At 52.4% G+C, this 15,596-nt stretch overlaps 1 protein-coding gene across 1 annotated transcript in view; it reads left to right on the top strand.

The window, feature by feature from the left end:
- The window catches only part of CORO7 (coronin 7), a 60,378-nt gene that overhangs the window by 19,024 nt on the left and 25,758 nt on the right, over positions 1-15,596 (top strand). Inside the window, exons 7-9 of the mRNA XM_008141771.3 lie at positions 4,212-4,262; positions 10,806-10,892; positions 11,343-11,425. Of these exons, the coding sequence (XP_008139993.2) occupies positions 4,212-4,262; positions 10,806-10,892; positions 11,343-11,425 (221 nt within the window). The remainder of the gene's footprint in view (positions 1-4,211; positions 4,263-10,805; positions 10,893-11,342; positions 11,426-15,596) is intronic.

The following is a 15,596-nucleotide window of genomic DNA, read 5'->3' as shown; positions in this document are numbered from 1 at the left end:
CTTATTTTTTAATTGGGTTATTTGATTTTTTGTTGTTGTGAAGTTGTATGAACTCTTTATATATTCTGGATATTAACCCCTTATCAGATATATGATTTGCAAATGTTTTCTTCCATTCCATAGGTTCTTTTACTCTGTTGATTGTGTTCTTTGATTATAACAAAAGTTAAGCTTGATGTAGTACCACTTGTCTATTTTTACTTTTGTTCCCTATGCTTTGGTATTATAACTAAGAAACCATTACCAAGTCCAACATCATGAAGCTTTTCCCCTGTGTTTTCTTCTAGGAGTTTTATGGTTTGGGCTATTAGCTATTTCTTGTTATCACTGAACTAGAGGCTCAGTGCACAAATTTGTGTACGGGTGGGGTACAGCTGGCCCAGCCCCAATCAGCAGATTGGGCCGGGCCTGTTGGGAGGAGGAGACAGTGGGAGGTTGGCTGGCCGGCTCACCCAGATTGGAACCCGATCGGGGCTGGGCCGGCTGGGGGGAGGGGCAGCGGGCGATTGGCCAGTGGGCCCTGCCCCCAATTGGGGTGGGGGGCCTACTGGGGGCAGGGCTGGCCATGGGGGGTCTGTGGGTGGTGGGCCAGCCGGCCCCATCCCTGATTGGGGGCCAATCAGGGGCAGAGCTGGCTGGGGGGACAGGGCTGAAGGCCGATCAGGGTGGTGGGGGCTCATTGGGGGGTGGGGCCAGCCAGGATGAGGGGCTGTGGGCGGTGGGTTGGCCAGCCCTTCCCCCAAATGAGGTGGGGAGGGCCGATCGGGGGCCAGCGACCTGGGGGAGGGCCCATGGGTGGTTGGCTGGCCAGCCCTGCCCCTGATCAGAGTGGGGGGGGGGGGGCTGGTCAGGGGCAGAGCTGGCTGGGAGGAGGGGCCATGGGCCAATCGGGGTAGTGGGGGCCCATCTGGGGCGGGGGTAGGCTTGGGGGAGGGGCTGCAGGAGGTTGACCGGCCGGCCCCACCCCCTATTGGGATAGGGAGGGCAATCAGGAGTAGTGCCGGCTTGGGGAAGGGCCTGGCTTGGGGAAGGGCCTGCGGGCCAATGGTGGGGTGGGGACCCATCGGGGGTGGGGTTGGCCTGGGGGAGGGGCTGCAGGAGGTTGGCCAGCTGGCCCCACCTCCTGATTGGGCTGGTTTGCTGGCTGCAATGGGCCTCATAGCGACCAGTCGTTCTGGTCATTTCGGCGTTCTGGTCGCTGGCTTTTTATATATATATAGATAATATTCCATTATGTGAATGTACCACAATGTATTTATTCACCTACTGGGGGTATCTTGGTTGCTTTCAATTTTTTGCCGTTATGATTAAATTGCTATAAACATTTAAGTTTTAACACATCTGGGTAAATACTTTACGAGACAATTGCTGGATCATATGGTAAGAGTATTTTTTGCTTTGTAAGAAACTGCCAAACTGTCTTCCAAAGTGTCTGCATGATTTTGCATTCCCATCAGCAGCAAATGAGAGTTCCTGTTGCTCCACACCCTCCTTAGCATTTAGTATCTTCATTTTTAAAAAATTTTAGCTATTCTAGTAGGTGTGTAATTGTAACACATGGTTGTTTAAATTTACAGTTCTCTAATGAGATGTGATGTTAAGCATTTAAAAAAATATTTTTATTGATTTCAGAGAGGAAGGGAGAGGGAGAGAGAGAAACATCAATGATGAGAGAGACTCATTGATTGGGTGCCTCCTGCATACCCCTCACTGGGGATCAAGCCCTCAACCCGAGCATGTGCCCTTGACCAGAATTGAACCCAGGACCTTTCAGTCCACAGGTCGACACCCTATCCACTGAGCCAAACCAGCTAGGGCAAGCATTTTTTATATGTTCATTTTTCATCTGTGTATCCTTTTTGGTGAGGTGTCTATTCAAATCTTTGCCCTTTTTAAATTGGGTTGCTTGTTTTCTTATTTTTGAATTTTAAGTGTTTTGTATATTTTGGATACAAATTGTTTCTCAGATATGTGCTTTGCAAATATTTTCTCCCAGTCTGCGGCTTGTCTTTTCATTTTCTTAACACTATCTTTTGCAGAGCAGAAGTTTTTAATTTTAATCAAGCCCAATTTACTAATATTTCTTTCATATATCATACTTTTGGTGTTGTAACTACATAGTCATTGCCAAATGCCAGGTCACCTAGATTTTCTCCTAAATTATCTTCTAGAGGTTTTTATAGGTTTGCTTTTTACAATTAGGTCTGTGGTCCATTTTGAGTTAATTTTTAAAAATATATATTTATTGATTTCAGAGAGTAAGGGAGAGAGATAGAACATCAATGATGAGAGAGAATCATTGATTGGCTGCCTCCTGCATACCCCTCACTGGGGAGGGGTCGAGCCCACAACCCAGGCATGTGCCCTTGGCCAGAATCGAACCTGGGACCCTTAGTCCGTAGGCCGACGCTCTATCCACTGAGCCAAACTGGCTAGGTTGAGTTAATTTTTATGAAAGGTGTAAAGTCTAAGTCTAGATTTATTTTTTTGCATGTGGATGTCCAATTGTTCTAGTAACATTTGTTGAAAAGACTGTTGTCTTTGCTCCTTTGTCAAAGATCAGTTGACTATATGGGATCTATTTCTGGGCTTTCTTTTCTACTCATTTAATCTGTTTAGTCTATTCTTAGGCCAGTACCACATTGTCTTGATTGCTGTGGCTTTAGAGCAAATTCAGGTAGCGTCAATTCTCTAACTTTGTTCTTCTCCTTTAATATTGAGTTGACTATTGTGAGTCTTTTGCCTGTCCATATAAACTTTAGAATCAGTTTAATATCCACAGTATAACTTGGATTTTCATTGGGAATGCATTGAATCTATAGTTTAAGTTGGGAAGAACTGACATCTTGACAATATTGAGTCCTGTCCATGAACATGGACTATCTCTCTCTCCATTTATTTAGTTATTTGATTTTTTCATGGGAGTTCTATGGTATTCCTCATATAGATCCTGTACATATTTTGTTAGATTGATAGCTAAGTATTTCAATATTTTGGGGGCTATTGTAAATGGTATTGTGCTTTTAATTTCAAATTCCAGTTGTTCATTGCAGGTTCATTGTTCAAAATATGAAAGTATGAATCCATATTGATTGAAGCAAAGTGGAACCATTCCAAAATTTAAAAAGGAAAAGCTAATCAACCCCCACATCCCCCAGCCCTGGTACCCATCTTTAACACATGGCTTGTACTAGTTGACATCTTTCTCCTTGCTCAGCAAACTTGCAAAACCTATAAATACATGGTTAGACAAATAGGGAATTTTGTGTTTTTTTACCACAGTAGGATTGCACCATGCCATGTTATTCTGCGTCTTCCTTTTAGCACTTAAGAATTTATCATGACTGCCCCAGCCAGATAGCTCAGTTGGTTGGAGCATTGTCCTGGTCACCAAAATGGTTGTAGGTTGGATTTCCTGTTAGAGCACATACCTAGGTTGCAGGTTCGATCCTGGACAAGGGCCCATATGGGAGGCAGCTGATGGATGTTTCTCTCTCACATCAGTATTTCCCTTCCTCTCTCTCTCAAATCAGTTAAAAAATAAAGAACTTGTCATGGCCAAGCCTGCAAATAATGGATTCAGATTCTGCCCCCGCCCCATCCCAGTTCTTTATGCACATATATTTATGTATACACACACACAGATATAAAGTCCTTATACAGGTATAGGCATTTTATTTTTTTCCTTTTTGTCTGTTCCTATTGCCATCTTGGGGTAATATAGAGCTGTGTGCTGAGTGATGGTTAAGATGTGTAAGCTCATCATCTTGGTTAGACATCAAATTTTTAAAGTGTAGAAATGACATTGTCCCGTGAGTCCCTCTGGGCCAGCACAGGGCTGGACACGTGTAGTAGCTGAGAGCCTAGAGTTTTGTTCTGGGTTTCAGTTTCTCCATCTGTGAAGGGGACATGGTGATAACACTGCCTCATGTGGTGGTTGGAAAGATGGGGAGAGATCCTGCATGTAACTTAGGGAATGTGAACTCTTGTCAGTGAGTTCTCTATGGTGAATGACTAAGGCAGGAAAAGGAGCTTGCCCCCCTGTGGTGAGAAGGAGGAACCAGCCTGGGGAGGGGTCTCCTAGTGCTGAATACCAGCCCTGTATACTGAGGAGTGGGACCATCAGAGCCTGGGATCCAGGAGACAGGCTGGCCCCCAGGGACCCAGCCCACCCTAATTGCACTCTTGTTGCCTCCTCTTTGCTTTTCCAGGACAAGCAGCTGAGGATCTTTGACCCCAGAGCAAAGCCTGAGGCCTCCCAGGTGAGTTGTGTGGGCAGCAGGGCTTGGTTGAGGCCCCAGTGGCTCCACCATGAACAGGCAGGGGCAGGTTCAGCCTCTTGGTTGACAGATTCTGCCACACCCCGTGCCCCTGGCCAAGGCCCATTGGGTGGGTGTGGGTCACCTCAGAGGTGGGCTCCAGCTCTTTCCGAGAAGCATATTCTGGGTCCTGGGAGGGTCTGGCTTTGATCTCAGGGTGGGGCACAGCCAGGCTGCCCACAGGCCTCCACTGGAGGTGTCCTGTGGCTTCAGGAAAATAATTTGAGATTCCAGCTTCCTCTCCTTCTTTAAGACCCTCATCCCACCCACCCTTCCTGGCATGGCCAGCAGAGGCTAGCCACAGAGGAACCAAAAGACCCAGTGCTGCCATCTGCACCCCTCTAGTCACATAGCAGGCAGACCCTAAGTCTTTGTCCAGGGTCTGTGGGCTGTGCTGGGGGCCTGCCAGATCTGAGGGACACAGTAATGAGCCTGTTTGGTTTTGTCAATAGATGTGCATGAGGTGTGTGTGGCCCTGTGAGTTCTGAGTGGGAAGGCTGGCCCCTGGGAAGGCTATAGGCATTGAGCCACTTCAGAGTCATTCCTTCATTCTATAGCAGCTTGGAACCAAGCTTGGAATGTTCTGTGGTGAATAAGATACACACATGGGGTACTTGCCCAGGGGCTTCTCTTGCTGACGCAGTTTTGCAGTTTCGTGCTTCTCTGAGGAAATGGCTCGGAGCTGAGGCCTGAGTGGTGCAAAGGGGACAGCCAGCCAGAGGTGGGACGAGCTCGTTCCAGGAGTGAGGGCCACGGAGGAGAGCCAGGGCCCATGGTGAAGGGCCTCTCACCTTTGCTGTAGGAAGCCATTAGAGAGTTTTAAGCATAAATGAGCGGATTTACATTTTGTAAAAGATTTTTTAAAAAGAGATCAGGGGGTTTGTACTTTTTATTATTTTTTATTTTTTTATTTTTTAAATATGTATTTTATTGACTTTTTACAGAGAGGAAGGGAGAGGGAGAGAGAGTCAGAAACATATGATAGAGAAACATCGATCAGCTGCCTCCTGCACACTCCCCACTGGGGATGTGGCCGCAACCAAGGTACATGCCCTTGACCGGAATTGAACCCGGGACCCTTGAGTCCACAGGCCGACGCTCTATCCACTGAGCCAAACCGGTCAGGGCAGGGGGTTTGTACTTTTTAAAGGATTTTTCTAGAAGCTGAGGAGACTTCTTCCCTGGGAAAGGTAAAGTTCAAGGCCCTGCTGCTAGCTCAGGAGAAACTCCAGCGAAGCCCCAGTCTCATCACAGATGTCCTGGTCTCCATTCTAGAGCTTGTTTCCCCACCTAAGTGGAGGAAAGGATAATCTACCAGCTTAAACCCAACCAGCTATGGGCCCTGGCACCCTGCCCTCCCCCCCCCCACACACACACACACAGGTGTGCCCACACAATCCCCCTCACTAGCCATTTGCAACTTTTTGCCCAAGACCATCCAGCCAGTTCCGCTTCTGGCTGGCTGAAGACCAAAAGGAGGCCCTGCCCTGACAGGTGAACCAAGCTGGGCAGGAGTGGTTTTAGCACTCCCCCCCCCCCCCCCCCCCCCCCGGCCGTGCCTCTGTGGCTGGTGGGGATAGCTGAATCTGAGTCTTAGGGCAGTGAGGGGGTGAGCAGTGAGCTTCACTGTAGTTTTCTGTGGCTAGTCTCCAAGCTTTTGCCTGGAAAGGGGGTCCCAGGCTCAGCTTGAAAGAGGGAGTCTGAAGCCCTGTTCCCCCAGCTTTCTCAGGTTGCCCTCTGCTATCCAAGGTTTTGGGGAACAGTGTGTGGCACCCCCATTCCTGACCTGACTGGGCATTGCCAGCTTCCCTGGCCTGAATGTTTTCTTCCTTTCCTTTGTCTTCCTCCTCCTTTTCCTCCTCCTCCTCCTCCTCCTCCTCCTCCTCCTCCTTCTCCTCATCTCCGTCTCATCTTTTTCCAGCAAGGAGGTAATGGTGCTGAGGTAGAGATTCAGTGGCTGTTGTCCAAGGGGTTCCAAGTTCCTAGAAGAGGGAGGGAGATCTGGTTTTGGAGGGAGCCCCCCTAAAGGGGCTTCTCAGTGAGGAGACCTGGGAAGAGCGTGGGTGGCTCCCACCCACTCCCCGCTGCTGGGACAGTGCCTGTGCTGGTGTGGGGGCAGTGGGCCTGGAATGCTGCCTGTGCATGGCCCTGCCCCCCTACTTCCGCCCAGGGCATCTGGCCCACACCTGGCTTCTATTAGGAAAACCGCTGCTGGCGGCCAGGATTGGTGTGAGCCGAGGGGCCAGCTCCAGGGATAGGCCTTCTGGGAGCACCATCTCCTGAGATCCTCTTTCCCCACTAGAGGGGAGCGTTTGCTGGAGGAGGGGGTCAGGGAAGGAAATTGCCCTGGGTCCAACTTCTGTCCTCCCTGCTCCAGTGGCTGTCCCACAGCCTGGAAGCTGGTTGGGGAGGCCTGGGAGGCCTTCCTCCGCTGCCTTTTTTGGACCCTGTATCTGGCTTGGGGCAGGGGATGCTTGGGCAGCTCCCTCCTATGCACATGCCCTAGTTTGTTTTTAGGTTACACTTATTATGTCCCAGGCCTTTGGCATGAACCACCTCCTCCCACCCACCACCGCCTTCCACCCTTATGACTGGCCTATGAAGTCTGCCCTTTGATCATTTCTGCCCCAAGATCACACAGCTGAGTAGCAGAGGCAGGCGTGGTCTGGGAGCCCCTGGACCCCTCTGCTGTCCCTTCCCTATGCCAGAGCCCAGGTGGGGGTGTCTGAGTCCCTGAAGCCATGGTGTGCCATGGGAGGTATCGGCCCACAGCTGAGGGGCTGTCCAGGGAGTAGTGAGGCTTTAGTACCCTGTCAGGGAGTGGGGCTGGGACAAGCCCTCTAACCTCTGGTGTGGGCAGGTGGACCTGTACCTTCTGAGCACCCCTGTGTGTTGGACAGGCCTGGGAGAAGGGCACCTAGAGCCCAATACTGAGCCTAGCTGTGGAGGAGCATGGGTGAATGGGGTGGGTTTCTTACCACTGGAGAAGGTCCTCTCACCCGAGGGGGGAGCCCAGGTCAACTCCTCCAGCTGCCCTGCCCCATACAGGAAGTGTTGCTATGGCAGCAGAGGAGGGATTTGGCTGCACTGCAGCCAGAATGCTATGCTCCTGGTACTCCTCTCCTGGGCAAATACTACTGCCTGATCTCAGTCCCTCCTTTTCTCTTATGGAGCCATGTGTGCGTGAGACATGGGGGGTAGGGAGCTTCTCCACAAGCAGGGTACCCTGCTGACTGTCCCCTGTGAGAGGGAAACCCCCAAGACCTGGCCTGCAGGCTTGGGATTACCACCAGTGGCTTCCCCCTGGGCCTCCTTTTACAGGGCTGGAGCTTGGCTTAGCAGGATGCCTGGGTCCCAGCTGCAGCCTCCCTGCTGCCCCAGGAGATTGAGAATCTGAGGATCTGGAAAGAAGGCTCCTTTTCCCTGAGTCCCACTGAGGTCCTCGAAGAACTTGCATTTTTTTTCTTTCTTTTAATTGACCTCAGAGAGGAAGGGAGAGGGAGAAAGAGACAGAAACATCAATGATGAGAGAGAATCATCGATCGGCTGCCCCTTGCATGCCCCACACTGAGGACAGAGCCTGCAACGCAGGCATGTGCCCTGACCGGGAATCGAACCATGACCTCCCGGTTCATATGTCGACGCTCAACCCCACTGAGCCACGCTGGCCGGGTGAACTTGCTATTTTTGAAAATGAAAGTCACACCCATGATCAGGAGATAGAGGAGAGGGGAGGGGGTCAGTGGCCTTCCCTTCCCCACCCACGGCCCCTGGGAAGACTGAACTGTTTCCCACAGTGGGCACTCTGGGCTCAGCCTAAGCTCTTACCTTGTCTTCACTTCTTGGTTTGGAGACTAGAAGGTGCAAGTGGAAAGCTGCAGTGCAAGCGGGACTGACCAGCCCACACTGCCCAGCCCAACTTTCTGGGCCCAGGGGCCTGTTTCCTCCAGTGGGAGTTTGTTCAAGGACATTTGTTGGATATCCAGGGTGGCCCAGACGCAGCCAGGACCCTGGGCTTTTTGTGACCCAGGCTCTGCTGCCTTCTAGCTGTGGCTCTGTCTCCTCGCCTGTCTTTACCTCAGGTTCCTCTTGCATAGATAGAGAGCAATAACCATGGACTTGGCCCACAGCGGCAGGGGGCTCAAATAACCAACAGGTGACTTGGGGCAGATAGCTTCTGCTCTCTGGGCTTCTGGTTTCTCCATGTGTACATAGGAAGGTGGGAGTTCAGGCTAAGGTATGTTCCAACCCCAACCTGTGCCTCTGAATGAAAAACCACTCCGTCACTGCCTGAGGACCCTGCTGGCTGGTGGTCACCTCCTCTCCCTTGCTCCCACCCATCCACCCTCTGCACTGGGCCCTTTGCTTTCCTAGGCCCCCTACACTTCCGGCATGGATCACACCTGCTGATCCTTCATGTCTTAACTCAAATGTTACCTTAAATCTATTTCTCTCAATTATACTCTTTTAAAAAGATACACACACACACACACACACACACACACACACACATTTATGTGGGTTTTTTGTTGTTTGTTTTTTTCCAGAAAGGAATGGAGAGGGAGTGAGAGATAGAAACGTCAATAATGAGAGAGAATGATCGACTGGCTGCCTCCTGCACACCCCCCACTGGGGATTGAGCCTGAAACCTGGGCAGGTGACCTGACCGGGAATCCAACCATGACCTCTTGGTTCATAGGTGGATAATCAACTGCTGGGCCACACTGGCTGGACTCAATTATCCTCTTATTGTACTCTGTGTTTTAAAATAATGCACATTAGACCCTGAGCACACTTCACCACTATTAACACTCCTTGAAACTACCCTCCAGAGTAGGTCCCACTATGGTGCTCATTTTACAGATAAGGAAACTGAGGCACAGAGACGTTGAGTATTTCATACTGGGATGAGGCCCTCAGTGGCCGGGCAGGGTTTTCACCCAGGCAGTCTGACTCCAAATCTTGCAACCTTAACCTCCACCTTACCTTTTTGTGGCATTTGTAATAACATATGGTGATATAGTTTATTTGGTTCACATGTCTCCTGACTTGTGTATGCTATGAGTTTGGAGGTCTTTTCTGTTCACCATGACCCAGTACCTACTGTAGTGTGCAGCTCAAATGCTTGTATTGAGGAAAAAATTAGCAGTCCTGCTTCACCCAAGTACATGACTGTTCATCTGAGATCTGTTTGGTCCACCATCAGCTCCTAGCATAGTGCCTGTCCTTTGAGAGGCTTCCCATGTCTGTTGAATGAATGGTGTTCAGATGCGTTGTGAGCCATCCGGTTTGCTGCTTACACATGGGGTATTTGCATGCTGTTGAAAGGACGAGAGCCCATGTGACATTTCTGACCTACTCTCTAGGGTGTTGGGGACGGGGGTGACCTTCACCCTGACCCCACAGCTCCTTTTGTGTGGAGAGAGAGGGGTGTGGGTTACTGGTTCTCAGGCTCTAGCCTTGACTTCTCTGTGCCGGCTGTGGCTGGGTGGGAGGGAAATAAGCAGTGAGAAAAGCCCATTGAATGACGCTGAGCTGTTTCCGATGGTCTCCCACGCTGGGGTCTGCCTCTGCAGGCTGGGGAGGGGGCTCTGGGCCAGCTCCTTACAGGCTGCCTCCCTCCCTCATTCATTCCCAAGGAGATCGTGGGAAGCTTGGAGGAAGCTGGCCACAGTTTGGGGTGAGCTATTTTTGGTAACAGGGTCTTTTGTCTCAGGCTCTAGAGGCCAGGGTGACTGGGAGGGAGCTGTTTGCATTTCCTCTGGCCTCTTGGACTCCCCCCATCTGGGCCCAGGGGACAGGGTTGCATATGGTATGAACTCAAGCCTCTCCTTCCTGGGTCCCAGTGAGCCTTCCAGCTGGCAGCCGTAGCACCATGGGAGGGCGAAGAGGGGCACTGCTGTGCCTCTCCAAGGACATTCCACAGAGCTTGGCACCAGGCCCTCTCCCCGGCCCCCTGGCAGCATCAGGAGGCAGCAGTAATTCTAGTAATCCCTTGATTTGCACAGCGCTTTGCAACAGGCCTGTTTCTCTCACTTATAGTCTCAGTTGATCCTCTCGACAGCCCTGGGTAGTAGGCAGCCTGGGCAACATGAGCCCATGCATAAGTGAGAAAAAAGAAATTCTGAGAGGGCACACAGGTCCCCAGAGCCTGGGGATGGTGACAAGCAGCTGAGTGCTACCTCCAGGACACCTGCAGGGGCAATGGCATGCTACCCTTCTGAGTCGCTGTAGCAAGGGGGCCTGATAGTGAGCAGGACAGCCTGACAGTTCCCTTACGAGGAGGGAGACTGAGCCCAATCTGGGTGCAGGTCTGCTCTCTAGGTGCAGCACTGCCTTTAGCTGAGGTCCATCCTGTAGTGATATGAGGCTTCCCCAGTCTCTAACCAGCTCCCAGGGGGCCCCGACCTGGCCCCTCCTTTGCTCTGTTGGGCTGTCAGGCTAGTGGCCCTTGGGTGGTTCAGTTTTCTCTCCTGCCTCCTGCAGAGCACACAGGCCCATGAGAACAGCAAGGATGGCAGGCTGGTGTGGACAGGCACCCAGGAGCACCTTGTGTCCACTGGATTCAACCAGGTAAGGCTCCTTGAAGGTGAGCAGGGACTCATACCAAGAGAGCAGGGATGAGGCCCACTGGGAGGCAGGGGCCGCAGGCTAGCTCCAGGCCTGTCCATATATGGCCCTGAGTGCAGCCGGGTCTCAGAGCCCCAGGGGACCAACTGCTGCTGAAAACTGGTAGATTCCATTTGTAATAGCTAAGCCTGACCCTGGGAACTGTGGCAGCTCCCCCAGGGACCAGAGTCCATGCAGGGAAACGCCCCTTGTCCCTTGTCACCTAAGGGTTCTTAAAGGGGCAGGACCTGAAAACCCAAATATCTCCCTTCCTGGCATGCTTCCCCCCTACCACCACTGCCTTCTAAGCTCTTTCTGGGGCAAGTTCCTCTGTGCCAGGCTGTATCCCTGGGCACTAGGTTCCTGGGGGCTGACAGACGGACCTCTGAGCCTCTCTCTGTCCCCTCCCCACAGATGCGTGAACGTGAAGTGAAGCTGTGGGACACTCGACACTTCTCCAGCGCCCTCACCTCCCTCACCCTGGACACCTCACCTGGGTAGGAGCAGCCAGCATGTTGGGATGGACTGGGGGGTGGGGGTGGGGCAAGGGCCCAGACGATGTCTTGATTCCAAACCTGTGAATGAGCATCAATGCTAAGGGCTCCTAATACGCCATGGCAGGGCTATCTGCAGAGTACAGAGCCCGATCCAGCTATAAGGGCTTTACCTGGCTCAGATCCTGTCAGAGAGATAGCTCATCACCGGAGCAGTCAGGGGGTGTCTGAGGAGCCCCCTGGAACTTCACCATCAGGGGATAGTGAGGCAGCCCAGAGGAGGTGAATTAACCCAACTGACCCATCTCATGTGGCACTTAGTCATGGGGCAGACTTTTGGCCTGGGGACTCAGGTTGGTGTATTTTGGCATTTGGGGAGGAGACTGTGACCCGGCGGATGTGTGGCTGGTAGACATGAGAATGCACTTGATTTTGCTATGGGTGTTTTGGGGGGCTGAGGGCCTAGGAGACCTAAGGCTACAATACGAAGGTGGACTTGGGATGGATGTGGGGACAGATGAGCTGGCAGGTTCGGAAGCACAAAGAGCAGAGGGAGGCAGGCCTTGAACTTGTGGGCTTTATGGGGCCTCCTCAGTCCTGGCTACATGCCCATCCCTTCTTGTCCTTTGTGAGGGGTATGCAAATGCACCTCATCCTTCCATCCTCCCAAGAAGTGTGCAGGAGGATGTGTGGTGGTGCCCATGGGGCTCTGGACTGAGCCCACTCTGTGCAGAGATGGCTCAGGGTCACTGCGGCTCACTAAGTGTTGAGGAGTGACCCGTCCCTTCAGTCTACATGGACCACAGGTACAGCTGAGGAAAGAGGCTTGGGAGTGTGGGAGACCAGCTGAGCTGGGATGGGAGGAGGCAGGGACCTGGCCCCTGTTCCAAAGCCTTAGCCTTGTTCAGCTATGACTCTCGGAGAGGCTTGCTGGGACCCTCAGCACCACCACCAGGCAGGGGCCTGCAAAGGTCAAAGCATGGAGAGGCCTTGGTCCTTGGATATCCTGTCAGCCACTCCCTCTTCTGTTTCACAACTGGGAAAACTGAGTCACAGAGAGTGCTGTGACGTCTCCAAGTTCCAGGAGCAGCAAGGGCTGTGTCTGGGGTCTAAGTGCCATAAGAACTCCTGCCAGGGTGTTTCCTGGTTGAGTTTTCAGCGAAGGGATAAAGGTCAGGGTGGCATTGACCCTCCACTCCTATCCTCTGTCACAGCCCCTGGAGAGGCTAAAAAGCTTTGCAAATAAGGAACGTGAGGCTAAGCGAGCTCCAGTGCCTTCCTTGGAATTACAGTTGGGTGTGAGGCTTTTGCCTGCTCTGGGCCCTGGGGATTCAGGGCATTCACTAGGACCCACATGCACTGGAGGAAATGGAGCTCCCTGGGCTCTTTGCTCCATTTCCAGCATCCCCTCCTCGGGTGCAGAGGCTGTACTGGCATCTTGTCCTCTTTGCTTCCCCTGGCCAGACAGCCCCTTCCCTACAGGCCCCCCAGCAGGGGGAGGGAACTGGTCAACCTGGAAAAGGGACCCAGCACTAGCTATTAAATGCTCCCCACCCACCACTTCCTGCCTTTCAGGCTCCACCATTGGCCTGTGAGGGGTCGCCCTCCCTCTGAAGAGCAGCCCCACCCTACCCAGCCCTAGCATAGCCTCTGGAGGAGTTAACTGATGCCCAAACCCCACAGTACCATTGGCCAAGGCTGACCCTGTAATTACAGCAGTTAAGAATAGCCTTGTAGGGCCAGTGAGGCCTGGAATTTCTCAAATTACTCCCAGATGGGCCAGCCAGGCCAGTGTCCTGCCCCCTCCATCCCCAGGTCCTGGCCCTGCCTCCACACCGGGCCCACACCCTTGGCAGAGGAATTGGGACTCTCCAGTCCTCTACAAAGCTGGTGGACGACAGGGATGCATGCCAACCTCCAGGCTGGCCTGAGAGGTGGCAGGTCCCCTGTCCCCCCAGGTTTCCTGGAAGCTAGAGCCCTATACTGCCCTCCTGGGGTGTGGGAGCTGCTCAATGAACTGGACTGGAGATGAAAAGTGTATGGGTGGGCACGGCCATGGGCCTCCACTGGATGCCCTCAATTTCTTCACTGTTTACATGTTTTTCATCTCAATTTAGGCAGAAGGGTATATGTTCTTATAAGAGCAAGAGGGGCCCAGGGATCAGGCACACAGCCTTCCCCAGCCTCTTCAAGGGAGAACCCAGGGCCCCACCCTCCCAGGGACCTGTGTCTCAGCTCCCTATGCCTTCCTCTTTGTTGTCCCTGTCACTTGTGGAGTACACATCACTAAAAGGAGATGTGTCATGGTGGGAAGAGCAGGACACCAGCATCCTATCTGCAAAGCCAGATTCAGGCAGCAGGTCCATAGATGGCTGCCCTGCACTTCCTGTGTGTCTGGCCCATGCTTGGGCTAGTGTAGGGTGGAGGTGGGGGGCCTGATGTAAGTGGAGGTGAGGGGCTGGTGGAGGTGGAGGTGGGGGACCTGGTACAGGTGGGGGGCTGGTGGAGGTGGAGGTGGGGGGTTGGAAGGATCTGGTGATGAAGCAGCTTGTGCTCCATCCAGGAGACACATAAACACCACCTGTCCCAGGTTTGGTGCTTCTGGACTGGGTGAATGGTCAGGGGCCTGTGCTGTAGGCAAGTAGGGATTTTTCATGTTACTGAAGAGGCATCTGAAGCCAGAGAAGTGGGTCCTCTGTTGAGATCATCCCAGCAACAAGCTTATGCAGGTTGGAGGTTGGGATTGAGTTTGCTTCTTCACATCAAATTGTCCACCTCTGGCCAGACCCCTAACCCAAGCCCATTCATCAGCCAGAGGCACGAGGTCTGTCGGCTAAGAAACTTCCAAACCTGCAGAGAATGTTTGAGTTTATTTGAGCCAAACTGATGATAATTGCTTGGAAGCAAAACCTCAGCAGATTGAGAAAATGCTCTGGAGAATGACAATTCTACAGCTTATTTTATGCATTACAAAGAAGAAGTAAGGGGTTATATGAAATGAATTGGTAGTAGATTAGGGAGGCGGAAGATAGCAAAGTGGGGAAATCTCTGAGATTGGATAAAGAATATTATAGACACATGCTTCTTTTACATTGGTAGGTATGGGATAGTTACCCGTTACCATTTACAGCACAATGGGATGGTATTTAGGGAACAATAGCAATGAAAGGCTCTGTGGTCTCTGCTCAGGTGCCATGGGTATGCCCTGAGGGATCTGGAAAAGGACATTACCCTGACATTTCAAAGGTATGCTGTCTTAGATGCAAAAAGACTACCCAATTTTAGCTAGAAATTTTTATGTTCAGACCATCCTATGTGGTTACTTTCGGTTTCTAAGTTTGTAAGGCCCACCAAGCAGGCCTCCCCCTGAGTGTGTCAGGTTTAGTATATGGCCCCTTTTTTGTCCCTAGGTCCCACACCCAGTGTGTTCTTAGAGATTGGGTGCCTCCTTCCCGCCTGAGTAGCTTTTGCTCACAGTGGCCCCACCCCTCTCTGGCAATCCAAGCCCTCCCCCATGGCTCACAGTGCTCTCCTGGCCAGGGAGTGGATGTTGGGTGTTGGGAGCCGTCTTCGCCTGCTGTAAGCAAGCTGCTGTCTCCTCTCCCAGCCTGTCTCCCTATAGGTATGGGCATGAAATGGGAATGTGTATAAGTCCATGTGGCACAGGGCCTATGGCAGCAAGAACTCAACAATGTGGGGGCTGGTGTTTGTCCACATCCATCCCTGGGCCTGGCCCGGAGCCATTGGGATCGCCTTGACTAGGGGCTGCATCTTGGCTTGCCTCCCCGCCCCCTCGTCCCCCCTCCCACTTAGCCCGGGTCCTCCCTTCATCCCCCAGTGCTTTTTCTGGGAGGGCTCACACCAACCCCCTTTCTTTAGGTCCCACCCACCCCCTGCTGGCCCATGAGGCCAGGTTTGGCTTTGCAGGGAAAACATTTATTCAGCAGCCACCGTGTTCAGCAGCAGCCCACAGGCCCACAATAGCCCCTTTGACGGGGCTGCCGAGGTGGGGGGCTAGGCCTCAGCGTAGCCGTTCCAGTAATGAGACCCAGGCCCACAGGAAATCCACCTGGGCTGCCGCTGCTGGCTCAGAAAGATGGGGCCCCACCCAGGCCTGCTGCCACCATCCTCTGCCCCCGCGACCCATTGCTCACCTCCTTCCTTCTCATGCCAG

The sequence above is a fragment of the Eptesicus fuscus genome, chromosome 4, assembly GCF_027574615.1.
Source record: "Eptesicus fuscus isolate TK198812 chromosome 4, DD_ASM_mEF_20220401, whole genome shotgun sequence".
NCBI lineage: Eukaryota > Metazoa > Chordata > Mammalia > Chiroptera > Vespertilionidae > Eptesicus > Eptesicus fuscus.
The sequence above is the reverse complement of the archived record's forward strand: the minus strand, read 5'-3'. Positions and strand labels throughout refer to the sequence as shown.